Source organism: Mycteria americana, chromosome 26, assembly GCF_035582795.1.
Source record: "Mycteria americana isolate JAX WOST 10 ecotype Jacksonville Zoo and Gardens chromosome 26, USCA_MyAme_1.0, whole genome shotgun sequence".
Lineage (NCBI taxonomy): Eukaryota > Metazoa > Chordata > Aves > Ciconiiformes > Ciconiidae > Mycteria > Mycteria americana.
The window spans coordinates 2,439,524-2,464,185 of record NC_134390.1 but is presented as its reverse complement, the minus strand read 5'-3'; the positions used below and the strand labels follow the sequence as shown (position 1 = coordinate 2,464,185).

General features: G+C 58.5%; 2 protein-coding genes across 9 annotated transcripts; one reads left to right on the top strand and one right to left on the bottom strand.

The window, feature by feature from the left end:
- Window positions 1–659: 659 nt before the first annotated feature.
- Window positions 660–3,502, bottom strand: NABP2 (nucleic acid binding protein 2). 5 transcript variants are annotated; one of them, XM_075525504.1, is made up of 7 exons: window positions 3,236–3,502; window positions 1,810–1,903; window positions 1,605–1,743; window positions 1,447–1,518; window positions 1,266–1,347; window positions 1,090–1,156; window positions 660–967 (listed from the first exon to the last, which is right to left on the bottom strand). In XM_075525504.1, exons 2-7 carry the CDS (start codon window positions 1,886–1,888, stop codon window positions 795–797), a joined length of 612 nt encoding a protein of 203 aa, XP_075381619.1. In that variant the 5' UTR covers window positions 1,889–1,903; window positions 3,236–3,502; the 3' UTR covers window positions 660–794. The 5 variants fall into 5 exon arrangements, with proteins under 5 accessions (XP_075381619.1, XP_075381618.1, XP_075381620.1 ...); XM_075525503.1 differs by lacking the exon at window positions 3,236–3,502 and adding an exon at window positions 2,284–2,382; XM_075525505.1 differs by lacking the exon at window positions 3,236–3,502 and adding an exon at window positions 2,231–2,249.
- RNF41 (ring finger protein 41) lies at window positions 2,501–24,537 on the top strand. Of its 4 annotated transcripts, XM_075525481.1 has the most exons (7): window positions 4,827–4,991; window positions 7,997–8,069; window positions 17,672–17,784; window positions 20,755–21,026; window positions 21,840–21,975; window positions 22,279–22,382; window positions 22,924–24,537. In XM_075525481.1, the coding sequence occupies exons 3-7, from the start codon at window positions 17,695–17,697 to the stop codon at window positions 23,273–23,275; spliced, it is 954 nt and encodes a 317-aa protein (XP_075381596.1). In that variant the 5' UTR covers window positions 4,827–4,991; window positions 7,997–8,069; window positions 17,672–17,694; the 3' UTR covers window positions 23,276–24,537. The 4 variants fall into 4 exon arrangements, with proteins under 4 accessions (XP_075381595.1, XP_075381596.1, XP_075381594.1 ...); XM_075525480.1 differs by lacking the exons at window positions 4,827–4,991; window positions 7,997–8,069 and adding an exon at window positions 2,501–2,668; XM_075525479.1 differs by lacking the exon at window positions 7,997–8,069.
- Window positions 24,538–24,662: the final 125 nt, after the last annotated feature.

Sequence of the window (24,662 nt, the reverse complement as noted above, 5' to 3'; positions counted from 1 at the left end):
CCACCTTCACCAGAGCGGACCCCCTCCTGCCCAGGTGGGTCTCGCGGTCCCCGGCATCACGCCGCTCACGGAGCCCCGTCCCGCCGGGTGCGGTGCCAGCGGCGCCCGCGCCCCCCAGGACCCCTCCCGTGCCCCCCCAGGGGCTCACCTGGGGCCGCGCTGTGCCGATCGCGGGGGGCCGGGGGACGCGCCGCTGACCGGGCCCCGTCCCCGTCCCCGTCCCCGTGCCGCGGCGTCTGCTGCGCCCAAACCGGGGGGGCCAAGGGTCACCCAGGCGCTGCTCCCAGCCAGCCCCAGCGCCGGGAGGGGCCGCGCGGGGAGGGCCTTAAAGGGTGAGGGGGGTCCGGGCCCCCCGCGACAGGGCCAGGGCCGCGGGCAGGGAGCAGGCGAGGCGCAGGCAGGAGGTCAGCCTTTATTAGCACCCGCCCCGACCGGCCCCGGCCGCCTGCCTTGGCACGGACGAGGGCAGGCGGTGGCTGGGTGCGGGGGGGGGCACGGGGTGGGGGACTGCAGACCCCCGGCCCCGGGGGCAGCCGGGCAGCGGCCGCGCGGCTCGGTCCCGTCCTGGCCTGGACCCCCGAGCCCGGCCGGCCCGAGACGGGGGTGGCACGGCCCCCCCGCCCCCCAGCCCTCCCTGGAGGCACACGAGCGGGGGGCAGCGGGGCCCGGCCGGCCCCCTCCTCGCCCCGGGGGCTGCTCAGGGCCGGGGGCAGGACCCGGGGGGACAGGGACCCCCCACCCCAGACCGCCCCGGGGGCTGGAGGGAGAGGGGCCTTGCGGGGGGTCCCGGCCCGTTATCTCTTGCTGCTCCTCCGCGTCTCCTTGCCGTTGCTGACGGGGCCGGCAGCAGGGCCGGGGTGGCCGGGCTGGCTGCGGGTGATGCGGCCGCTGGGGGGGTGCGCGGGGGCGCTGGGGGGGTGCGCGGGGCCCCCCGAACTCAGCCCGTTCCCGTTCTGGCTGTCGGGGGCTGGAAGCAGAGCAGAGCACCGGGAGGAAGGTGAGGCCGGAGGCACCCCCGAGCTGGGGGAGCGTGGTGGCACTGGGGGGGGTCCCGTGCCCCCAGGGTGGGGAGGGGGCTGCGTGACCTACCTGGGGGTGCTGCGGGGGGGCCCTGGCTGGTCTGCGAAGCAGCCGGACTCACGCTCTCGTTCTGGGCCTGCGGAGGAGACAGAGATACCCCGTGTGCCGGAGAGCCGGGGCGGCCGCGCTCGGGGGGGCCGGGGGTCCCGGCGGTGCCAGCCTGGCCTCCCCCCCCCCCAACTCACCCCTTTGTTCTGCGACTGCTGCGCCACGTACTCGGGGTTGGGCTCGCTGAAGTTGGGCACCTCGGAGTAGACCATGCAGAACCTGCCGGCAGAGGAGGGCGGTGGGGTCTCCCCGCCGCGCCCCGGTCCCCCCGCAATCCCCCCCCGCCAGGTCCGGCGGGACCCCCGGCCCCGTCCTTACTCGCCGATCTTCTGCAGGTCACCTCCGCGCCCCGTGTAGAGCGTCAGGCAGCCCTTGAAGACGGACGCGTACCTGGAGGAGGAGGGCCGGGGGCGTCAGGCCGGGGGGACCCCCGAGGGGACGGGGGTCCCGGGGTGCCCCCCCCCACCCCCGCCTACCCCTTGGTGAGGCGGATGATGTCCCCGGGCTGGATGAGGTTCCCCACATCGTCCCACACCGAGATGTTGATGCTGCCCGTCTTGTCGGCCACCTTGCACGTCCGCACCTCGTGCCCGTCCTTCGTCTTCGTCACCCGGCCTGGGGGCGGGAGGGGGTCAGGGGGGCGGGGGCGCAGCGGCCCCGGCCCCCCGCCGCGGCACCCACCCGTCTCCAGCACGATGAAGATGAGGTTGAGGTTCTTCAGCCCCGGTTTCACGTCCTTCACCAGCGTCTCGGTGCTCATGGTGCCGGCGGGGCCCTGCGGACGCTGCTGTCACCCCCGGCCCCGCACGGGGACACCGGGGACCGGGGGGGGGGGGAGACACCGGCCACGGCACCCCCGGGACGGGCCCACGGGGATGGGGCGCAACCGGCCGCGGAGGCAGCACCGCTGGGGACGGGGACCGCGGGGACGACACCTCCGGGGCCGGGGCTACCAGGATCGGGACTGCGGGGCCACCGGGCAGGGGAGCGCGGGGCCGGGGCCAGCACCGGGCCGGGACAGGGACAGGGACCGGGACCGGGACCGATCGTGGGCCTGCCCGGCGCCCCGTCCTCCCGCCCCGCCACCAGGGGGCGCTCGCACTTCCCGCCTCCCCGCCCCTGGCGCTGTCCCCCCCCTCCGCTGCGCGCGCTGACCTGCCGGAGCGCCGCCACCGCGGGCACTCCCGGAAGTCGCCGGCCGCCACCCCGGGCAGCCAATCAGCGCGCGGGGGGCGGAGGACGTCCCGCGCCGCCGGCTAATGGCGGTGCAGAGGGGGCGGGCCTTGGGGGGGGCGCTGCGTAGTAAGCCCCGCCCTCCCCCCGCCCCGCGTGGGTCATAGAGCCCGCCCCGACCAGCGAGTTCTGGCCCCTCGGCGCCTCTCGCCGGCCAGAGCGCCGCTTCCGGCCCGTGGTGGGGCGGGAGCTTCCGGCGGGGCGGGCGTTGCGTAGCGGCGCGGCGGGGCCGGGCGGGGGGAGGCGGTGGAGGCCGCGGCCGCCCCTGAGCCCCGCGGCGTCCCGGAGCCGGCCCGGGCGGCAGGCGGTACGTGAGGCTGGGGCCGCGCTGGGGGGCTGCGGGGTGAGGGGGGCCGCGGGGCGGCTGCGGGAGGGAGCCGGGCTCGGCGGGGGGAGAGCGGGGCGGTGCTGGGCCCTGCGGGGCCGGGGCGGCGGGAGGGGCCCTCTGCGCGCGGGGGACGCGGCCCCGGCAGCACGGAGAGCGGTGGGCTGGGAGCGGGGAGGTGGCTCAGGCGGCGGCCGGGGGTGCCCCGGTCTCGGGAAGGGCCTTGCGGGCCGCTGCGGCCCTGGGCCGGGGCACGGGGGCTCGCGGAGCCCGGTCGGGGCTGGCGGGAGCCCGGTGCTCCTGGGGCCTGCGTGGGGTGGAGGCCGGGCCGGGTGGAGGAAAGGCTGCGGAGGGGGGCAGGGAGGGGGGTGGGGGTGGAACCCCCCCGCGACCGCGGGGGAGGCGCTGAGGAGCCCCGGGGGGGGGCACGGCCCCCGGCGCCGCGGGGTCTTTGTGCCGGTGGGGTCCGTCTGTGCCGGCCTGGCTGAACCTCGCTGCAGGGGAGACTCTCGGCTTCGGTCTCTGCTGACCGCGCTGCCCTCCCCGTACCCGTGTCCCGGCCGCCGGTTCACCCGGTGATACGGCGTCGTGACTACGCCGGGGCTTCGCGGCAATCCCTCTTCTAGGAGCTTTTGAAGGAAGGACACTAGTCGGGCTGCAGGTCGCTGCGATGACAAATTATTTGCAGCCTCTGGCCGCCGCTGTCGTGCGGTGAGGATGGGGCCTCCCGATCCCCAGCGGGGCCGGGGTGCTCCGGGCGAGGGCTGGGGAGTCCCCGAGTCCCCCGCGCACAGCGGCCATGGAAGGAGAGCGCCCGTCGCCCGTGACAAAGGAACGCGGGAACACGCACAGCTTCCCCGTTCTTGGGGGCCTGACCTTCAGAGCACATCGCGAAGCCTGTCTGTCTGTTTGGGGAGGGTGGGAAGTAGAGGGAACCCGGTAATTAAATGGGGTAAGGCTTTATTTGCGATGAGGTTTCACAAAGCAGGCCGTGTACTGCTGCTCGTCTCGACTGTAAGCACCTGAGCTCAGCGGCATCTTGTCTTACAGGAAGGGCTGTAGTCTTTTTTAATACAGTTTTAAGTGATAAATGTAAAAACGTCCAAAAATGCAACAGCATCAGATAAACTTTTTTGTTATAATAATAATAGTAAAGCCGCTTGTGGCGGCTTCGGGGGCCGGGTGTCATCGTGGCCGGTTCAGCGCAGTGGTAACGTCTGGGGTGTTTCTGAGCTGGTTTTATCCTTGTTGCCGAGACCAGCAGATAAAACCAAAGCAGTTTTTCCGATTCAGGCTTCCCTGCTGTCAATTTTCGCAACGCTAGAGCGAGCAGAGGAGTTGCAAGAAAAACTTGGATTTGTGTCAGAAGATCTTAAGGTGGCATTTGGGGAAACTATTTTTAGCAGGATTGCATAACTTAAAAGCTGAGACTTTACCTACTGGGCAAATGTTTCTTTCCCTGCACACGGTGCGCTCCGGCAGTGCAGCGATCCTGCTGGAAACGCCTCTCGTGCCAGCTTTTCTCCCGGCCGAGTGAGGTGGGGGTTTGAGGCGAGCGGAGTTCTGGCCGAGGGCTGGAATTTCTGAAGCAAAATGCCACGGGGAAGCAAATGATGGTTAGATCACCGGCTCGGTCGTGTTCAGCCTGTCGGGGAGGCTGGGATGCGTGAGGGCTCTCTAAGACTGGCTGGGGGCTCTGGAGTGACCCGTACTCTTGCCATTTAAATTAAAAAAAAAAAAAAAAAAAACGTAATCTTTTACATGGCTGGAAGACGAGGTAAGGAGCGGTCTGAGGCGCGGTGGTGGTTCTCTGTTCTCGTGACCGACTTCAGACCCTTGTCCCCACGGGAACGTGTATCTGCATCGGAGGCATACGGGGCTGGTGTTGCAGGCGCTCGATGGTTTCTGCACAGGTTATTCTGCTTTTAGGAGAGTTGCAAAGGCTCTTTGGGAAAGGCAGGTTTCTCTTCTCTGGGGCTGAAGGCCCAGGTTCCTGTGTGGAGGGAGAGAGGTGTCTTCATCTGGGCCCTGAGGCGGGGGTGAAGGGCAGGGTGCAGCCTTCCACCTCTGTTTTTACCATGCTCATTTTTCCTTCCCTTTTTTTTTTTTTTTCCCCCCTCCCCCTGTGACTAGATCTGACCTTATGACTCCTGCATGGCAGCGGCTCTTGGCCCTCGAAGAACGACATTTTAAACTGTAGGAGAGGAAGGGGAAAAGATGGGCCATTGGGAGCGTCTCCCTGAAAAGAGTAAACCCAGCCCAGCCCTGCCTCTTTGCTACTTAGGGAGGAATTCTGCCACGGAAGGTAAATCAAGTACCTCTCAAAACTTTCTCCATGGGGATGAGTTTAAGTCCTTCCTCCACACATGTGGAGCCTCCAACATGCGAACAGTTTGAGTTATATCAGCAGTTTTACGGGGTGTTGTTTTATATGCACTTTCAGGGCTTTCAGTTGGCTGCTGCCGATAACTTTAAAGTCATATTTATCTGAAAACTTTGGTTTTGCTCTGCTGATGAGAAGGATCTCTGTATGTCCTGACAGTCGCCCCGCTGCAGCTGACAGTGCAACACGCACGGCTGTTCTCGCAGCTTGTAGCTGCCTGGTCTCTCCCCTGGCAGGTTTACCTAGATCGCTGTTTAGAGATCACAGCCTGCTGTTCATGGGTCTGTGCTGGTTCACAGTGAAGGACACAGCTCTTGCTCTAAAGCCATTAAAGAACCTTTGTTGTAAATTAAAGTCTACGGGGAAATAGCGAGATCTTCCTTAAATTTCAGAGGTTTAAAATAAATCCTGCCAAACTGGCTTAAAAACTGCCCCTGCCTGATTTCTGTATCTCTTATTTCACTTGGTGCTCTAGAAGACGGGCAGACACTGGAATTCCCAGAGCGCTCTCAAAAGAGCGAGGTTCCCCGTGACTTGCAGGGAAAGTGCTTTGTTAATGAAACCCACTGATGAATCTGGAGTTCTGGAAAGGCATCCCAAAAGGCTGCAGAGACAGCTGGAGGCAATGCAAAGCCAACCTCAAACAGAGCTAAAGGTAAAAGTGAGCCGTGAGTTGTGCCGCTCAGCGGTCTCTGCCTGTGTTTTCTCGCTGATCAGTCAGCTTGGTGACTGGCCAACTGCTGGGGCTTCGCAGCTTGTGTGGGCTCCTCGCAGCAGAAAACAGGAAACGCTTCTTACTGAATAGGATCCGTGCTGTTCTGCTGTGAGGATGGAATTATTCACCGAGTCGAAAGAGATCCCTCACATCCAAATGATTTAGGCTAAAGGCAAAAAAAAAAAAGGCAGCTCTTTGGTCTTGTCACGTTACGATTTCCGTGTGGCAGCTGGTCTGGACTCACTTGGTACAATGGTAGTGCCGATAGCTGAAGGTGGGCCTGACCGGGAGAGTGGAGACTTGGCCGACCTGCACGGGCCAGGCGGCTGAGGTGTCTCAGTGAGGGGCCCGGGTTCTGCCCTGGGCATCTGGGAATCCTCTCCTCCTGTTTGAGGAGCTGGGACCTCTCGGGGTGCTGCTGGTGGAGGTGGTGGCTCCCCAGCACCCTCCTGCCTGTCGGGTCTGCCTTCCTGTGGCAGGTACCGGAGCAGCGTGTCTGCCCCTGTTTCAATGAACTGCCCGGCGTGGTTCCCTTTGGGACAAGACCTGGCTTCCACTTCTGGCAGAGCAGTTAGAGTTGGGAGGGGACAGGCTACTGACGGAGCAGCGATGCAGGATCCTTTTTATAACTGAGTGTGCGTATTCAGATATTTGCTGGCTGTGATTTACATCTGCTGTTTCTGGGAGGGGGCAGGGAACCCCAAACATAAACTAGTTTAATTTCAGATTTAGGCTTTTCATTTTCTTGGTGTCTTGACACCATAAGAAACAGACCAGAAAATAAAAGGCTTGGCAGAGTTGAGTAAAGCTGTGCTGTGTAATTCCAGCACGGCTCCAGCTGTTAACAAGTGGCTTGTTCCGCTTATCTAACGAAGGGAAACCCGCCTCGCAGACCCTCGTGTCCTTCTCTGCCTTATCTGTAGCCATGAATGCTCTCCAGACAAACCACTACTTGTGGGTGCAGCGCCCGGCACGTGTGCGAGGCCCCGTCCTGGTCAGAGCCTGCCGGTGTCTCTGCCGTCGCTGATGAGGAAAGTGCAGCCCCCCAGAAGTAGGCTGGGGCCGGGTTCCTGCCTCTGGGCTGTCGGTGGCAACGTCTTCCTCTGGTCTTGCTGCATCTGCCTGTGGACATGCTGCGGGCTGCGGCAGCGTGCTGCGCTGCATTCCTCCGAGATCTCTGGGGTTTGAGGGATGTGTCAGAGCTCAGGTGACAGCCGGGGTGGGCAGCCGGTGCCCGGCAGCTGGTGGCTTGAGTAGTTTTTAATGGGAATTCATACCCCAACTCACAGGACCTTGTTTAGTTCCTGCCCGGGTTCCTGGTAGACAGGAGCTGTTGCAGACAGAGCTCAAGCAAAATAAAGAGACTTTGCAGTGTCGAAATGCAGCAAGTGGGAAGAATATTCTAAGCTCGTAGCAGAAAGAACAAAACCAGAAATGTGTGTTTCTGCCTGGACCTTGATAATTTCCCTTCTGATAAACCTGGGGCATGGGAACCTGAGGCTTGGGAGGCTGCAGTTCTGGTTGTGATACCCACACCGAGCGTATCCCTCGTTCCTGAGGATGATCGGTGACAGTGACAGCCCTTGCATGCTGGGAGGGTCACGGGCAGGCTCTCGCCCCAGCACTGCAGCTGGGGTACTGCAGCCTCTGCAAGGCAGGCGGGTGCTCGGCCGGGGCAGAAGACAAAGCATAGGTGTAGCCCTGTAAAGGAGCGCATCCCCCTCCGGATGAAATATTTTGGGGGGAGTATAATGCTGTCTTGTGGAAATCTGCTGCGAGGTTTCCTTCCCTGACATGAAAGTGGTGCTGACCTTTGAGTGTTCTCCCAGTCGTCCCAGTGTTGTTGCATAGCTGTGGGGTTTGGCATATTATTTCTGCCCCTTTGGCAGTCCTGTCTGAGGTGTCGAAGCCCCTTCGCAGCGCTGCAGATTGAATTCTTGAGCTTTGGAAGGGCTTGATCTGAAAAAAAGTACGGAAGGGAAGTGGCAGGAATTGGGTGAGCAGCTTGAGGTCAGACCACCCTGTCAGAATGTCTTAATAAAGAGCAGGACCTTGATGTTCCTGAAACAATGTGTGATTTTAATTTTTTTTCCCCCAGAAGTCGTTGCCATGGCTTAGCAACCTGCAGCGACTAACTGCGTTCCCTGAGCAGCTTTCAGTTGTGAAGCAGAGGCTTGCAGTCAGCTGCGATTCTTGATTATGTATTTTATAGGGCTGTAGGACTTGATGCAGCACCAAGGACTTGGCAGCCCAGGAGATCTTGCCATGTTCCTCGCAGGCTGAAGGTAAGGGTGGCTGGAGCGGAGCAGGGGTTTGATCTGGTCTGTGGGTGTTGCTTCTGCTTGTCCCACGGCTCTGGAAGAGAGCTGCCATTTCAGTTCTCCGTCCGTGGAATTGGGGATGGGATGGATAAAAGCCGTATTGTGCCGAACGCGCGCCAGCGAGCAGGCTGTGCTGGATGGGGCACCATGGAGTTCCACATGGGCTGCTTGGCTTGCTTTTTCAGATGAGCCTTGCCCAGTCTGAGGGGATAACACGCTTGCCCCGTGCCTGCACACAGGGTCGTCCACCTCCCTGCTAGATCGTCCTTTGCTTCTGTAGGTGCAGAGGTGACCCTGTCTGCACAGCGCGATGTGAGCTTGGTGTGCTGAGAGCCGCTCCGCTTTCAGCAGCTGCCTCTAGGAACTTCCCAAAGACTTTTTTTTTTGCTTTCTTTTCTTGAGATGGCTGATTTCCCCAGCAAGCTCTTTTGCCTCCAGTCTCTTTCACTTAAAACCTTTCAACGCATTAAAAGTACAGAAAACAGGATGAGTTTGTTGGGTCCCAGCTGGGAGAGGCTGCAGGCTGGCTGTGCTGTTTTGGTACTGGTAGCATTGTTTCATTTCAGGGGATTTTGAGGCGCTGCCAGCGTTCGGCATGATGCCTGTAGGTGTTCCCAGGGTTATCAGCTGGGCTGTAGTGATCCCGAAGAGCTTCCCAGAATGAGGAATGGCCTCGCTGGGTTCACAAAGCCCTCTAGCCTGATTCTGCAGGGGTTAAGCAATAGGAGCTCTTCAACATGTTGTTTGTCCTTCCACCAGCTACCGAAACAGGATCTTGAACATGGGTAGGGCCTCCCGATTGATGTGTTTTCCTCCTATTATACAGCTGAGAACGATTGTTTAGTCCCGCTTTCCTTTTGATCTTGTTTGCCTGTGTGTGCTTGGGCAAAAGCTTCCTTTGACTTGTGAAAGGCTTTTTAGAAAAAGGGATTTTTATTTTTTTTCCTTTGGAAAGTTTTGCTCTCTGGATGTGAGCTAATGTCAAACAGAAGATCAACACTGGAGGAAAAATCTTTATGGAAAGAGCTGTTAGATTTGTACTCTCAATGCTTTTGGCTCTTAATTAGCAAATAATGAGTAGTATTTTTGTGTTTTGCCTGTGGCCTCTTGAATCAAAATAGTATGTACTAAAACTTTGTGGATTACAGTCAGTCATTCCTGAAGTCTCTGCTAACTGGTTAAAACACTTTGAAGAAGCACCTCCACCCAAGAAAAGTTTTAGGCCTGGGGGATATCGATTACTTCAGGTGTGGGAGGGACTGCAGTGAGCATGCTGAATCCATCGGGTTTTGTTCCTGAAGGAAACAGGGTTTGGAGAAGAAATGAATTAACTCATGTCACCATTGTTCCAAAACAGCTACATTAGCTCAACAATTATGCTGAAGCGGGTGGTAACCCATTAAAGGATTAGTAAGCAAGAATCAAGATACCAGTCAGCGTCGTCGTGTATATCAATCAAACCCAGCTCCTTGGTGTAGGTGTTCCCTTTGAGCCTGGAGCGCGGCTCCGCTGCGGTACCGGGCTGTACGGGGCGTTTAACGAGCCGTGCTGCAGAGCAGCGCTGCTTGAATGCTGCCGTATCGCAGAGCACGAAGGCTTGCCGGGCTCTTCCCTGAAACTGGAGTTGCTGTTAGGATTGCTTCGCTGGCTTTTCCTGCGAGTGGAGTGTAAATTACTTTAAATTGCTGTCTGCTTCCTCGGTATGTGCAACAGCAATTAGAGGCCCCATGTATTAGCGCTGGAGAGGAGCGAACGAGTCACGTTTCGGCTGAGGCTGTTTGAGTGTCTGATCAATTTTTTTTTTGGTGGGGAGGGAGTGCTGCTGCTCTGTGGTGTCATTAGTGGGGTGGTTAATTATGCACATGCCAAGCAGCTGGTGGTGTGCATGCAGGCAGAACTGGTTTGTTGTATCTGCCACTCTTCACCAGTTACTCTTGATGGAGAAACTGAAGTCAGGCAGGTGAAGTGACTGTCCTGGCCTGCAGACCAGCACTGTCCTCTGCGCCAGCGGTTTTTAAGCTCATGGCCTGTAGATGTCTCAAATTCATGCAGAAATTCCTGGGAAAACCACTAAACCATGCAGGCTCATTCCACACATGCAGGCAAGCCAGATGCCAAGAAAATGGGAAGAAGCAAAGGAACAGGCAGAGCAATGCCACGAATCTGATCCTGCGGCTGCTGAGCTGCCTGTCCAGACCTTGCCAGCAGCCCTGAGCACGAGACAGTGTGTGGCTGAGCCCGGGGATCACCCGTGCGGGGTGGACTCTGGACCCCACTTGGTTTTGATGCTGGCTATTGAAATCAGATCCGCTCTGTCGAGCAGCGTGTAACACGGGTGAGCACAGGGTGTAATTTTGGACCAGAAAATTCAAGGTAATGATCAGAAAGACCAGGAAGGTCTGACACGAGTCAAGGCTATAAATGCAGTCACTTGGAACGGTCTGGCCAGGTCCGTGGGGCTTGATGGAGCTCCCGAAGCGCCGTGCAGCGAGGAGAGTGCAGTAGGGAAGGTGGCTGGCCCCCAGCCTGTATCTTGTGAAACCGAGTGTTTGTTCTCCTCGCTGCCTTCACGTTTCCGTAACGCACAGCTCTGCGACTCCCATCCACGTGGGTGCTGGGTGCGCAACCCCAGGTGGAGGAGCCGTGGGGGATACGGCAGCCAGACCCGCACTGCCGGTGGTTCGTTTCCAAAGAAGTTACGGGATGTACGTTGTGCCAGCTCTTCCTTGCTGTTAAATCCTAGCGGGGCCTGTGTCTGAGCAGAGAGCTCGTAGTTCCAGATTAGGGCAAAGTTTGGATTTGTGCTCAGCCTGTGTGCCAGCAAGTGCCCGCTTTGTTTCCCTGCCAGGCCCGGCAGTGCAGGGAAGTGGCTCCAGCCAGGAATGCACAGCATGCGCTGGGCTTGTTTCTGTCCCGCTGTTCTGCGTGGTTTGGAAACTGGGTCGCTGGACAACTAGGTCAGGCAGAGGGACTTTTAGGCAGCTTTAGATTATGCTGCATGTTCAGATTCAAGATAGTTCTTGTTAATCTTCAGTTTCAGACCGCTCTTCCTTTCTTGTGTGAACACTGGGGGCTGTTTATAGCACTGGCTGACGGGTCCCCAGCACCCCACGACTGCTGGGTGGCTCTAACCCGGAGCAGAGTGGCCGGGCGCTGGGCACTCGTCTCAAGTATGTGGCTTGTGGGAGCCCAGCAAGTTCGTCACAGCTGCTGACCGCGCTGTGCTCTAAAATGCACAGACTTCAGATGCTGGGGGATGCCGTGTACCACAGCGAGCGGTGCTGGTAGGAGGGCAGGCAAGTAGTCACCCGCGCTCGGCAAGCTGCCCCTGGCCAGCTGGGCTGCACGAACTGGGCCGCTTGCAGGAGAGCAGCAGACCGTCACAGCTCTGCACGCTGACTGTCGTTGGGCTGGTGAATCCTCTCCTGTTGTACGGGAACAGGCTGCTGTCGCCGGAGCCAGCTCTGGTTGCTGACGTGGGGGTTTCCTGTGAAACTTCCATTGTGTCAGGTCAGTTAGGAGCTGCTTTAAAGCTGCAAGGCAGGGACATGGGCACAGCTTCAACACTGATGACTCTTCCATCTTCAGTCTGCTTGTCAGACCGGAGATCCGGCTGAGCAGAGCTCTTTCGCCTGTGTCCTGGCGCCAGCCCTGATCCTATCCGAGCAGCCTCCTCAGCTGGGCTGGGTGATGGAGACCAGTAGATGCCTTCAGCAAAGTGCTTCAGCCAAACGTCAGCCCCCCTGCAGAGCCCCTGCGCTCCCTCCCAGGTACCAACAGGGCAGCTTCTGCTGTGTAGCTCTGTCCTGGCGACTGGCTGTCCCGGGTCTTCTGCTGTCCCACCGGCAGTGCCGACAGCCTCTTTCCTTGGTGTCACCTGGACGCCTGGGAGCAGAGGCCATCTTAAATGGATGCAGATCCTGGGGCCTGGGATCCAGTTGCTGCAAAACTTTGACTTTAAGCTTCTGGGTTGCTTTTTTTCCCCCCTGGAAACTTTCCAGCAACAGCAAGACTGCTTCAGAAACCGTGCAGCCCCCCGGAGATGTTACGTATTTACTCACAGCAGGGAAACGGAGACAACAAAGTGTGGTGCCCCAGAACACACACAGTGCAAACCAGTGAGAAGACTGCTGGTGTCCTGGCTCCCATGCTGGGCTTTAACTGCTACAGAACAGCCCCTCTTGCATCCATATGTTGTTTTCTCTCCCTTTCCTTCCCTCCCCCTTGCTTTCTGGTTTTAATTCTATTTCTTTTGGCTCACAAAGCTGATGAAATTAGGAAAGATTATTAAAAACACCATTGCTCACAGAACAGGTTTCTTCCAAGCTATCCCAGCTGCAAAGTGGCTCTGGTATCTGTTGGCAACACTTATATTGGAAATAATGAGAAAATGGTGTCTTTTTTTCCTGAGAACCAGGCAAAGCTTGACGCTGGAGACTTCCAGCACAGGCTAATTAAGTTTGATTGGTTTGTTTGTTTGTTTTTAATTTTTTTAAGGGATTCTGTCTGGTCTTCTGTATTTCCACAGAAGGGATGGGCTTCCCTAGTGAACTGGCACCAGATACTGGCTCAGAAGAGGGGCTGGCTGCGTGGAACTGCTGCTAAAAGGAGGGCAGGCAGCGGAGCTGGCAGATGCTGCCAGCGGCTGATTCCCTGGGGAGGAGCTGGACACCTTTGCGTTTGAACACAAGGCCCTGGGTGGTCGCTGCTCTCCGTCCACTCGTTGGCTTTACTGACCATTGTGCTCTGATTTTTTTCCAGGCGTATTTTTTGCCATGTGTTTAGTAGGTAGGTGCTGGCTCCGCTCCCATGATCACATTGTTCTCGCTGTTGTCATTTATCGTTTGCCTCGGACCAGCTTGGTTTATCTCTGTGAGCTCTAGTGTGAGTGCAGAGTCGTCCCTGTCGCCTGTTCTGCTTGGCACAGCTGTGCGGGTCGAGGTGGGTCGGTGCCTCTTTCAAACCTTCACCTTCTCAGGCTCCGGGCGGCTGGGGGACCGGGGAGTTTTGTAGCCAGCACATAGTCTACCTGGGTGAAACTCGCTTCCCTTCCAGTGCTGCTGTCTGCCTCTGCGCTGGTCCTTGCTCGTGTTGCTCATACCGTCACCTCCTGGGAGTGAGTCAGCATCTCCCGACAGCCTGGCACGCTGTTTGCGTGGTGCAGGTAGAGGTGTCTGCTCCCGCCCTGGGACCCGCAGCCAACAGTGCTGGTAAGATCTTGTGGAAGATGCTGCTTTCCCAGCAAAGCTGTCTAGGGCCAGGCCCTTTCCATGTTGCTCTGGATCCTTGCCCAGGTGTGCCTGTAGCCTGAAACAGCTGTTGACCGGGGAGAGCTGGCTGTGTGGGTGAGCGGGAGCGGGGAAGTACAACCCTGCGAGCTCCAGATGAGTCAGCCTCCCTGTGCCGGCGGAGTGGAGAGCTCCTCTGGAGCTGGTGGATGCTGGCTTGCTCCACAGACTGTGCCTGGAGCAGTCAACCAGGCAGAAAGCTTGGCTCAGCCGGAGTGTCTGGGATCCAGCGGCTTGAACATATTGTGGCAAAAAGGAGGGAACATGTGAACATGTGCTTTGGGGGCCGTGGAACAAATCCACGGGCTCCCATGCAAACCTTTTTTTTTTTTTTTTTTAAAGGAGGAGGGGGAGCTTTTTTAAGCCATTAACTTTCCTTTTGTCAACAGAAAAAAAAATATTCTCAGCAATTGAATTTTCCTCTGGGGGCAGGAACAGTTAGTTATTGTGCTGCAGGACAGCACAGTATTACCACAGAAATCTTATCTGTATGGTTGCTGCTAACATGAAAGACGGGCAGATATGCTTGGGCTCAGAGGAGCCCCAGCCTCGCTTGCTGTGATCCTGCGCTGCCATTTGAAGGGCAGAGGTAAGCTCATGCCAGACAACCGAATGAAGCCCCTTTTTGCCCAAGATTTGGAGCAAAACTGCAATGCGTTGGGTATGCAGGAATGAATGTCCTGTGACCAGAGTAGGGGGGAGTTCACAGTGATGGTCTGCCTTCGCTTTCAGATGTCATATTTGCCTATTTCAATGGCAGGTTTATGGGGAGGACGGAAGAGCAGCACAAGTCGGGGCTTGAGGTGGGATGCTGGCCCCTCCGTAGCGACTGGGGAGCTGGGGGATCCCTGCCGTGGGGATGCGACGGGCTCGGGGCTGTGCTCGGTGCAGCACTGCTCTAACCGTCTGGGGAGCGAGTTGTTGCCTTCCTCTTTCCTCTACTTCCCCAAGGGCTTATTAGGAACCTTTGGCTGGCTGGTGGATGCTGAGGAGGCTTTGAGTAAGGCTAGGAACGTCAAAGTGCTTTTGACTTGTTAATTACCAATCCTCTCTGATACCATCAAGCCCTTGTTGCTATGTAGATCTCTTCTGTGCTGAGCAGCGTGCAGGCGCTTGAAGTCCCCAGGCCAAGAAGATGACAATCTACAAAGAGAAGGCAGGATGGTGATGATGACAGGAGGGGGGGAAAAAGTGACTTATCCGGGCTTTTCTCTGTAATTTGGGCTAAAGCCCAGTTCTGTGGCTGGCCTCTGATCTGTGCGAACTATCCCCTCTCCCTGCCCAGCCCTAGGGAGGCTGGTGGTGCGGGGGTCAAGAAGCTGTGCATGTTTGGAGAGGGCAGGATCAGGAAGCTCATTCGCTTAAATCAAGTATAATCATAGGTGGCAGTTGCTGTTTACTGCAGAAGCAATTTCCTGTGACAGTGGGTTTCTCTGGTCCTGCTCAGCCTTCACTCCTCTGTGTTGTGTCTTGCCTGTGTTGCAGGTGCTTTGGCTCGACTTTACCCTGGTGTCTGAGTGCCTCTGCAAGCCCTTCCAGGAAAGGTATTTTCTAAGCTCTTTGTGCTTCGGTTCAGCACATGATGGATCCCTGCAGCCCGTGAATCATCGCTCTTGCTGAGAAGCACTGCGCAAGTAGGGCTTGCTCATATTAGCTATACGATGCCTTCTTTGGGGCCATCCTGCAGGTTGCTGAGCCCAGGGAAAAATGAGTGTATCCAGTATCCTGTGGGACCAGGTCATTAATTCACCTCTGGATCTAGCAGGAGGGAGATTGGGTTGCCAGCTCCATCTTGCTCAAGCGTTTGCAGATGCTTTCAGCTCTCCTGTTTCTGCTTCGCAATAGCAGCAGGGTGCTCCTTGCTTCAGTGTGCTGGCAGAGCCCCACAGATGATCTCTGGCAGAAGGGGGAACAGCTGGGTCGAGGAACGAGAAGAATTCTGAGGCGCTCAGACTCGTGCAGGTGCTGAAATTTTTCTGGAGGAAGTTTTGATGTGGCTTCTGTTTGGCAGATGGCAAGGCTGGCTTTGAGTGCTCGTGTTTTGCCCTCCTTTCGGCTCTTTCCTGAGTGGATACGAAGACGTTTAGTGTCTTGCCCCGCCGTTTGTTGGAAGGGTGATGTTGGAATTTGGAAGCTTGGAAACAAAAGACAAAGAGAGCAGAGTTGCTAGGGAGTGCGCTTCCGAAGAAGCGGTGCCCAGTGCATTTCCACTTCGATACCCGAGTGCCTGTGCAGGGGCAGGTGCTGTGTCTCCCAAGCAGAAGGAGAGGGCAGGCTGTTCGTGGAGCTGCTCGTGGATTCAGAGACGCGCTAAGACACCAGAGCATGAACCGGTGCCCAAGCACTGAGCAACAGAGAAGGTCAGAGTGGTCCCAGCTGCAAAGTGAAGCACCTCTATGGTGGAGGGCTAGCAGGCTGCATGGGTGCTGTGGCTCAGCTGGCAGCCAGGAGCTGCTGTGCTGGGTCCTCCACATCAGTGTTTGCCCTTCCAGTTGGTTTGAACCCAATGTAAATGTGTTGGAGGTGCTGAGACTTGCAGTGAGTGGCTCATAAAGGGATGGGAAGGAATTTGGGTTCCTTCCCAGTGGAGGAGAGCAGCATCTGTCCAAAGGCGTGGGAAGGTTTAAGAGCAACTGATCCTAGTTGCTGGGAGATAGGTTCTCCCTCCAGCCTGCAGCCGTTAATCTTATCTGAATTGCAAACTGACACAGGGACTTTCCCCACCCCAGCCTCTGTCAGAAGAGTCTTTTGTCTGTGCCTGCTCCGTGGAAGCAAAGAATCCACTTGCACGTGGAGCTGATTTATTGTCTGACTTTCACAGCGTCCAGTGAGTTGATTAAAGTCCCTCCCTGCTGCCCTTTGACTTGGGGAGGGTCCCAAGGACCAACCATGAAGCGACTGCATTACCTACAGCCTCCCTTTCTGTCCATCCATCACCTTCTCCCCTCCCTTGCTGCTCTAGCTGAGCAGACACAGTGGTTACCACAACCAGCTCTGCTTGCTGTGTCTGTCTAGAGCCAGAGCTCTTTCGGCTGCAAAGAGCTGGCTGGGGAGGTACGTGGCGTTGTGCAACTCGGCCGAGGTGCGGGAGCTCGGCACCGCTGGCTGTGGCTGGGTGGCCACATCTGGCTGCGGAGCAGCAGCAGGGCAAGTTCCTACCTGCCCTCCAGAGCAGGTAGATGCTCCTGGTGTTTGCACAGCTGGAAGCACTGCCATGCCGCAGTCTCCTCACCGCATGGACGGTGGTTTCAGAGCCTCATGTGGCATCCGCGTGCCCTCGCACACCTCCCCTCCTGCTTGTGCTTGGGGTTGGGGACTCGTTTATCTGGAGCAGAGTGCAGTGTGAATGTGTATGGCCCGGGCGGTTTGTCACTGGCTTTGATGTTGGTGAGAATGGGAGAGGAGGGCCTGGCTCTTTAGAGACAAGCCGCAGAGGAACTGGTAACTGCCAGTGTGCCGGGGCAGAGCTCAAGGTCGGCCTCTGGCAGATAGCGTAAGAAGCTGGTGAACAGCGTTACCTGGGAATGCCGTCCTCGGCAGGGAGGGATGGGGACCTGGTGCCTGCGGGGCTGCTCTCGGGGCTGCACGCCCTCTGTGCTGGGAGCAGGAGACCTGACAGCTCTGGTGAGTCGTGGGGTCTCTTCGCCCAGGTGCTGGAGCACCCAGCTCTGCTGCAGATGGTGTGGGGCCTCTTCGCTCTGCGTCTGCTCGGCCCAGGGGGAAAGCTGCTGGAGACGGCAGCAGAGGAGAATGCCAGGAGCCAGCGGGGCCGCTGCTCCCAGGGAAGGAGCCGCTTCCTCCGCAGCCAATGCGGTGAGGCTGGCAGGTGTCTGGCTGCACCCAGGAATGGTCCCTGGCTTGCATCCCACTGCTCAGCCCGTGGGACTGGGGCTCGCTCATTAGAGGTGTCCCTGTGCTGTCTTCTCCTCTATAAATCAAATAGAACTGTGCAAAAACAACCCCAACAACCAGCAAGTAGAAAAATTGTGGCAGGATTAGTAATAACATGTGTGGGAGAGAAGCAATGCCAGCAGCGCGTCAAAACGGAGGAGCAGTTCAGCACACACAAAGGGGGCTGTGACCGCTTCCCCCTGCGCGCTCCTCTGTACGGCGCTTGGCTGTGAGCTCCGGCCATGCCCAGGGCTACCCCAGCTGGCCACGCTGCGAGGAGAGAGCAGAAATTTGGGAACCAGGACACTGTGAGGGCTGGGACCTGCTCTGTCCAGAAGTCATGGGATGCTCGACTGCTCCTAACCACTCTTCTTTTTCCCTCCACAGGGTTCTGGCATCGGTGATGAGCAATGGGGTATGATGTAGCACGTTTTCAGGGGGATGTTGATGAAGACCTTATATGCCCCATCTGCAGCGGGGTCCTGGAGGAGCCGGTTCAGGTAGGTTTCCGTCTGAGCACTGACTGTGGCTACTGAAAGCCTCCGATTGCAGCTCCAGACTTCTAGATGACTTGATCAGATGATGGGCGCCGCACACAGCGTGTGCATTAGGTGAGCTCAATGGATTCTTAACTTTCCTACTAATGGTTTAAGGCAACAGCACGGGTAAGGAAGCAGCACCAGGGATAAAAGTCTGCGGTTGTGTGAGTTCTGGTGGAAATGAACTAAAGTTCTGGGTTTGGGGGATGTCCTGGGGTCAGCAAGGAGGCGGGAGGAATGAATAAGCTTGTGTTGGGACAGGTTCCCCTTACTCGTTCATTCCTTACTCCCTTCTTAACTCTGCCAAAGCTCAGTGCAGCTGCATACCAGCGATGGTGTCCCAAGGCAGAGATGGCAGCAGCTATGCTAAAATCTGTCCCTTGCTTATGGCTTCACGCTTGGTTGACCCTCTCTGCTTCCCTGCACGCATGCCTTCCTCCGTGCTACAGAGCTGATCTGTTTCACTTGCTGTTGGGAGCCTGGCTCGGCTCTCCTGCTCCTCTCCTGCCACCGAACGTAGCTCGGAGCGTGGACAGACCACAGCCCTGGTACCAGCGTGCTGCTCTGCCCAGGCCCAGCACAGCCGGGTTGTTTGGCGGATCCTCCGGCTCACTCTGCAGCTTGTGCAGCTGCTCGGGGAAGGAGGGTGTGCACAGGGAGCCGCTGCTTCCACTCCTCCCTCCGCTCCCTGCGAAGCGGAAGGACTGTTGGACGGGGCTTTCCTGTGAGCTCTGTTACTGCGAGGTCTGCCAGCCCAGCACCCCTCCGGAGCGCTCTGTGGTCTCCAGCCCTCCTGTGCCTTTTGGAGCTGGAAGGGCTGTATTTGTCACTGTGTCCTGCTAAGCCCTGTTACTTGGGGAGAGGTTAGTGGGGGCTTTTGGTCAGCACTGGTGAGGGGGCTGTAGAGCGGAGCACTGCTGGCTGAGCGGAGCTGGCTAAATTTGACCCCCTGGTCCCTGTCCCTTCCCTCAGGGTCTCTATGCCACCGGAGGGGTTCCTACACTGGCCGAGCTGTGGCTGGGTGCTGGGTAGCTCAGTACCCTCTGCATAAATCCAACTTCATTTGAAATAAAACGGATTGAAATAAAACAGCTAATCTGAAACGTGTGCATAATTATTGCAGTTTCATCACTTAATAATGAACCATATCACAAAAGCTGTGACTTGGGCCGTGCTGGTAAGCTGCCCGGGGGGGTCCCAGGGAGGCTGGGGCTGTGTGCCGTAGCCCACCCTGTGCCGGTGGGCTGGGGGTGTGTGGAACTGCAATCTATTGTAGTTAAAATCGTCTGTTAGCACCTTCCAGCTATGCTAGTCTGTTATGTCAAACAAGCTTTGATTTTAAAAAGTCTGTGAACACGATCACAGGCCATCACATAAACCAGAGGGAAAGTTGCAGGTTTATTTAAATCTCCTTTTGAGAACGTGGTATCACAAACTCCCTTGTTCCCAGACTTCTCTCAAGCGTGTTTAACAGCCTGTCTGTTGGATACCAGCCCTCCTGCTCCTGCCAGCACCCGGGTAACTGGAGCTGCGCTCAGGCTGAGTTTGTAGCCAGGCACAAGCCCTGCCCTCTGACAAGCCTTGGTTTGAAGGGAGCAAATTCCTGAGGACTCCTTCCTTGTTCCTCCCTTGCAGCGAGGTCCCTCTGCCTGCTCGAAGCAGGGCCACCTCCAGTGATATCTGGGAGGGCTCAGGGCTGTCTCCAGCCCCAGGATTTCAGTCTCTCTGAGGATGGACGTTCCCCGGGGCCCATCCCGGTGTTCTGGGTGTGGAGTGACTCTGTGTGCTGTGCCAGTGAAGCTGGGGTGATTTATCTGTCGCATCTCCAGTCTGCACTTGGTGACACTGGGGTACCCCCATCACTAAACTCCAGTGGGGGTGGGCATGGGCTTGACAGGATAAAGCTCCGCAAGGGGAGCAGAGAGGCCAGCTTGGTGGAGGACAGTGGAAAGCTGAAGCATCAGAGAGTGGGGAGAGGGAGTGGTTGTCCCCGTGCCACAGCCCGGCACGTGCTGCCTTGTCCGACGCGGGCTCAGCTGCCCGCTGGCTCAGAGATGCTGTGCTGGGCCGGCTGGCTCGAGCTGCGGTGCCGTAGGGGCTGCGCTAAAACTCCCAAGATGGTCCTGTAGCTTGAATGGGTGAATCCTTATTCAGCGTACGTCCTGCAATCGTCGTCTGCCTTTGTCGGCTGGCACAAGGCAGCCTGCAAGGCACTGTGCGCTGAGGGAACAGCTTGTAAATGAGACTTAGCTCTGAATGTGTCTGACCTTCCCGTAACTCTGAGCTTCTGCTCTGTGGAAGAAAGCTTGGTGTTGTCCGAGGAGCTGGCGTGTGTCCTGCTCCCCCTCCCCAGTCTTAATACTCTTTCAACTGCAGCTTGAAGGCAAGAGCAGAGCCCAGCTGTGTAAATACAGTGAAGTAATGTTCTAATCTGCCCTGGAAAAATGTTTAAATTTAGCATCCCGATCTGTCTTGCCCCCTCAGCCCTTTCAGGAGGCAGCATTACCTCCTCCGGAGGAGCCGATCTGCTTGCAAGACACCACGCGTCTGGGGGGAGGAGAGTACCTTGGTGGGGCTGGGCACACAAATTAAAACCAGAGGTGGATGAAGGTGGGCACCTGCTTTTCCAAGGGAACGAGGGACGGCTCTGCCGCGGTGCCTCTTGCGTTGTAGTGGAAGGTGCTGTGCGTGGCTCTGGTCTGTACAGGTCTGGCTTTTGGTGTCTCGTTCCCCTGTGCGGGCATCGTGCCTGCTTGTGTGACGGAGATGCCTCTTCCCTTCGCTTTCCTCCCCCAAGGCAGCACGTAGCTGCTGTGCACCCCTCGAAGACTGAGAGCCTTTCTCTGGTCAACGGTGTCCTCCACGCGCGAGCCAGCAAACGCTTCCCCGCCGGGTCCGAGTAACGCCTGGCTGTTCTCTGCCCCTCCGCAGGCTCCTCACTGCGAGCACGCCTTCTGCAATGCCTGCATCACCCAGTGGTTCTCCCAGCAGCAGACGTGCCCCGTGGACCGCAGCGTCGTGACGGTTGCCCACCTCCGCCCCGTCCCGCGGATCATGCGTAATATGCTCTCGAAGCTGCAGATCACTTGCGACAACGCTGTTTTCGGCTGTACGGCAGTCGTGCGACTTGACAACCTGATGTCTCACCTCAATGACTGCGAGCACAATCCAAAGCGCCCGGTGACTTGCGAGCAGGGATGCGGGTGAGGATGGCCTTGGGGCTCTGCCACAGCGGGCGGGCAGAGCAGGGGCCACAGGCTCGGGGAAGGAGCCGGGGTTTGGTGCCTGGCACCCTTTTGCCCCCTGGGTGCGGAGCTCCGGGGGTAGCAGGGCTTTGAAGGCCATGGTGCTGCAGAAAGGGTTGGGGAGGGTTTTTAGTCAAACCCATTTCTTTTTAAACTTGGTTCAAAGCCCCTGGCTCTTCAGCTCATTGCTGGGGCTCGGGTGTTGGTTGGCTGCTGGAAACGGGGTACTGGAGCCTTTGTGAATCCACCCAGAGCCGTTCCAGCCCCCTGGGACAAGTTCCAGCATGAGTTCTGCTCCCTCCTACGTGTTGCCGAGAGCCAGGAGCGGTGGGTGGCTGGTCTGGCCTTGGCACTTGTGCTCTTGGTGCCAATATCCTTCCCACTCACGTGTTGCAAGCACCCAGCCAGATGGTGACTGACTGTTGGCTTGGAGACTGTCAGAGACTGGATCAGGCCCGTGGGCTGCCTAGAGTGGGACCTGGTTCTGAACCCTGGTCGCTTTGGAGGAGGAGAATCCCCATCGCCTGCCGACCTGGTGGTGGTTTGTTCCCGTAGCTCTCGCCGAGACCATTTGTCTTGGCCCTGAGACACGGCAGGGAACAGGCCTTCCTACACCAATCGGAGGTTACGGTGCTGGGCTTCCCGGGCCGCTGGGCAAGTCCTCCAAGACTGGATTTGTTCTGGAGACTGTTTATGTGCTTATGCCAAGCGCTCTGGTGTGTAACTTTCCCTAATGTGGGGCCTCCACCTTTTTTTTGCAATGCTCCGCAGCTTGGAAATGCCCAAAGATGAGCTGCCAAACCACAACTGCATCAAGCATTTGAGATCTGTGGTGCAACAGCAGCAGACGAGAATCGCTGAGCTGGAGAAGACCTCAGCAGAGCACAAGCATCAGCTGGCCGAGCAGGTAGGTCCGTGTCTGCGAGGGGCTGCCTCGCAGTGGGTTTTCTCATGGGAAGGGTCGGTCTCGCCTGCTTGGACACCAAACGCCAAAAAAAGGTTTGTGGGCGAAGAAAGCGGCTGCGGAGCAGCCCGAGCTGAGCGCAGCCGGGGCTCTGCTGCTGCTCTGCGCCTCTGTTGCCCAGCCGCGGGGATGGTGGCTGAGCCGACGGGCGGGGACGTGTTCCCTGCCGCTGCGCTGGGGTCTGGTCTCGTGTAGCCGCGGTGCTGACGACTCTTTGCAAACCCCGCTGTGTCCTGCCTGTCGTAGAAACGGGACATTCAGTTGCTGAAGGCCTACATGCGCGCCATCCGCAGCGTCAACCCCAACCTGCAGAACCTGGAGGAGACCATCGAATACAACGAGATCCTGGAGTAAGTGCCGGTTCTCGTGCCGATGGGGGAGGAGCTGGGGAGCCCTGCGTCGGGGTGCGAGCGGAGCTGGGAGTCTGCCAGCTTCGCCGACCCATTTGGGAGGGGGTGAAGTCCCTCCCGAGGCAAAGGCACGGTTTGGGAAGAAAACGCTTCACAAAAGCAAGGGGGCATTGCGGGGTGTTTGTGCTGGGGAGCGGCACGTGAGCTGCTTGCACAATGGGTTGGGACCATTTTTATTCTTCCACCTGCATCCTGCCCACGAGCAGGAAGCTGCCAGATTCCTTCCTCCTTGTGAGAAAGGCCGGAGGAAGCAGCTTCTCGTCTCGTCCTTTCTTCCCCTCCCTCTGGGGAGGGAGTAGCAGAGCTGAGCGCAGCAGCTGGGTCCTGTCTGGGGGTGAAAACAGGGGCGGGGAAATGGATTTGGCATTCGGCATTCCCCGTCCAGCCTTGCTCCCGAGCGCGGAGCGGACCAGCTCCTCGGTTCTGGTGGGAGCCACCAAAAATGGACGGTGCTGACCACTTGTCCCGTGTCTGTCACCAGGTGGGTGAACTCCCTGCAGCCGGCCCGGGTGACGCGGTGGGGTGGAATGATCTCCACGCCGGACGCGGTGCTGCAGGCCGTCATCAAGCGCTCGCTGGTGGAGAGCGGCTGCCCCACGTCCATCATCAACGAGCTGATCGAGAACGCCCACGAGCGGAACTGGCCGCAGGGCCTGGCCACGCTGGAGACCCGCCAGATGAACCGGCGGTACTACGAGAACTATGTGGCCAAGCGCATCCCCGGCAAGCAGGCCGTGGTGGTGATGGCCTGCGAAAACCAGCACATGGGCGAGGACATGGTGCTAGAGCCGGGACTGGTGATGATATTTGCACACGGAGTGGAGGAAATCTAAGGACTTTCAAAGAGAAACGCTTCGTGCTGACGAGGGAGAGGAGGGGGAAGGTGCAGAGGTGGAGACCGGGGGTAGCCGGTCAAAACTGCTGGTGGTCCCTAGTCACCGACATGGTTTTCTTAGGGCACTGTTCCCTCGAACCTCTTGCTTCCTAGCTGAAATGATTAAATGCCTCTGGTAAATACTGCTCAAACACTTGGCCCAGCGGTGAGCACACGCTGCAGCCCCTCCATGTTCGCCCCTTGCAGATCAGCTTCCCCGTTCGATGTCTTTCAAGAAGAGAAGGAGCGGCCGCTCCACGCGTACTGCCGGACTCCCCAGACCCAGCCCGCGTTTTGGGTGCTGGTGCCTCTCCCAAAGCCCGGCTCCTGGTCCAGCCCAAACCCAAAGGCCCAGCTCAGCTCTTGCTGTGGACTGACCCCGCGGCCCCTGGCAGCTCCCGCTTGTCCGGTGGCCGAATCCTCCCTGGGCTTTCTCTCCCCCTCTGGATTTTCCACCCCGCTCTCCGGCATCTCTCCGCCGCCGCCTCTCCAAGCCTTACCTCTGACCGGGCAGCACGGCAGCAGCGGGGTCCGCTCCCCCCCTCCTGTGGGCTCGGGACGGGGCTTGGCCGGGGGGCGTCCCCAAGCTGGGCGCTGTCGGCATCGCCCCCGGGGCCCTGCCCAAAACCCTGCAGCCGCCTGGAGCCAAACCGGCCGCGGACGAGCCCCCGGCACCCACCGAGGGCTCGGGCCTTCCACCGTGCAGGAGGGGGGGGGGGGGGGCTCGGCGTTGGGGACCAGCCTTGTCCCCGGCACGGCGCCGTGCGGCCCCCGGGCCCCTCTCCCCGTGCATGCCCCAGCCCCTCTCCTCCCCGGGAGAGGCCGGATCCCCACGCTCGCCCCCCAGCCCACAGCCCCCCGGGCGTCTCCCACCTTGCCCCGAGACGCCGTCCTGCCCCGCGCTTGCCGGTGTTTGGCTCCGCTTTCTCTGCTGTTCCTTTTCCAGGCACTTGTGACTGTGGTTCTGTACTTTTTTTTGTACTTTTTTTGGCCTTTTCTTATTCCCCCCCTTTTTATTTTATTTTTGAAGTACCGTGGACAGGCACCTCAGAACCTGATTACGTTTACTTGTTGGGAACTTAATTTATTTGCATTTGTTTTGTTGTTTTTTACAGTACTTTCTCCGCCGGTGTCTGTCCCGCTCGGATCCGGCCACGGCTCGCCCGGGCCGGCGGGAGGCAGGGATTTAAGTGATCAATAAACAGCGTTCTGGTTGCTTTATTGGCGTCTCGGCGCCTTGGGGGTCTGCGCCCGCTCCCCGAGCCCTGCCCGGGAGGACCGGGGTGTTCGACAGAGGGGCTGGGTCCCACGTGGAAAGGGGGGGGGCGTGGGGGGCCCTCCCCGTC

Coding starts and splice junctions, on each gene's coding strand:
- NABP2 (XM_075525504.1), bottom strand. CDS start 1,888: ATGAGCACCGAGACGCTGGTGAAGGACGTGAAACCGGGGCTGAAGAAC. Junction 1,519..1,604: donor ATCATCCGCCTCACCAAGGG/GTAGGCGGGGGT, acceptor CTCCTCCTCCAG/GTACGCGTCCGTCTTCAAGG. Junction 968..1,089: donor CCCCCCCGCAGCACCCCCAG/GTAGGTCACGCA, acceptor CTCTGCTTCCAG/CCCCCGACAGCCAGAACGGG.
- RNF41 (XM_075525480.1), top strand. CDS start 17,695: ATGGGGTATGATGTAGCACGTTTTCAGGGGGATGTTGATGAAGACCTT. Junction 17,785..20,754: donor TCCTGGAGGAGCCGGTTCAG/GTAGGTTTCCGT, acceptor GCCCCTCCGCAG/GCTCCTCACTGCGAGCACGC. Junction 22,383..22,923: donor GAATACAACGAGATCCTGGA/GTAAGTGCCGGT, acceptor GTCTGTCACCAG/GTGGGTGAACTCCCTGCAGC.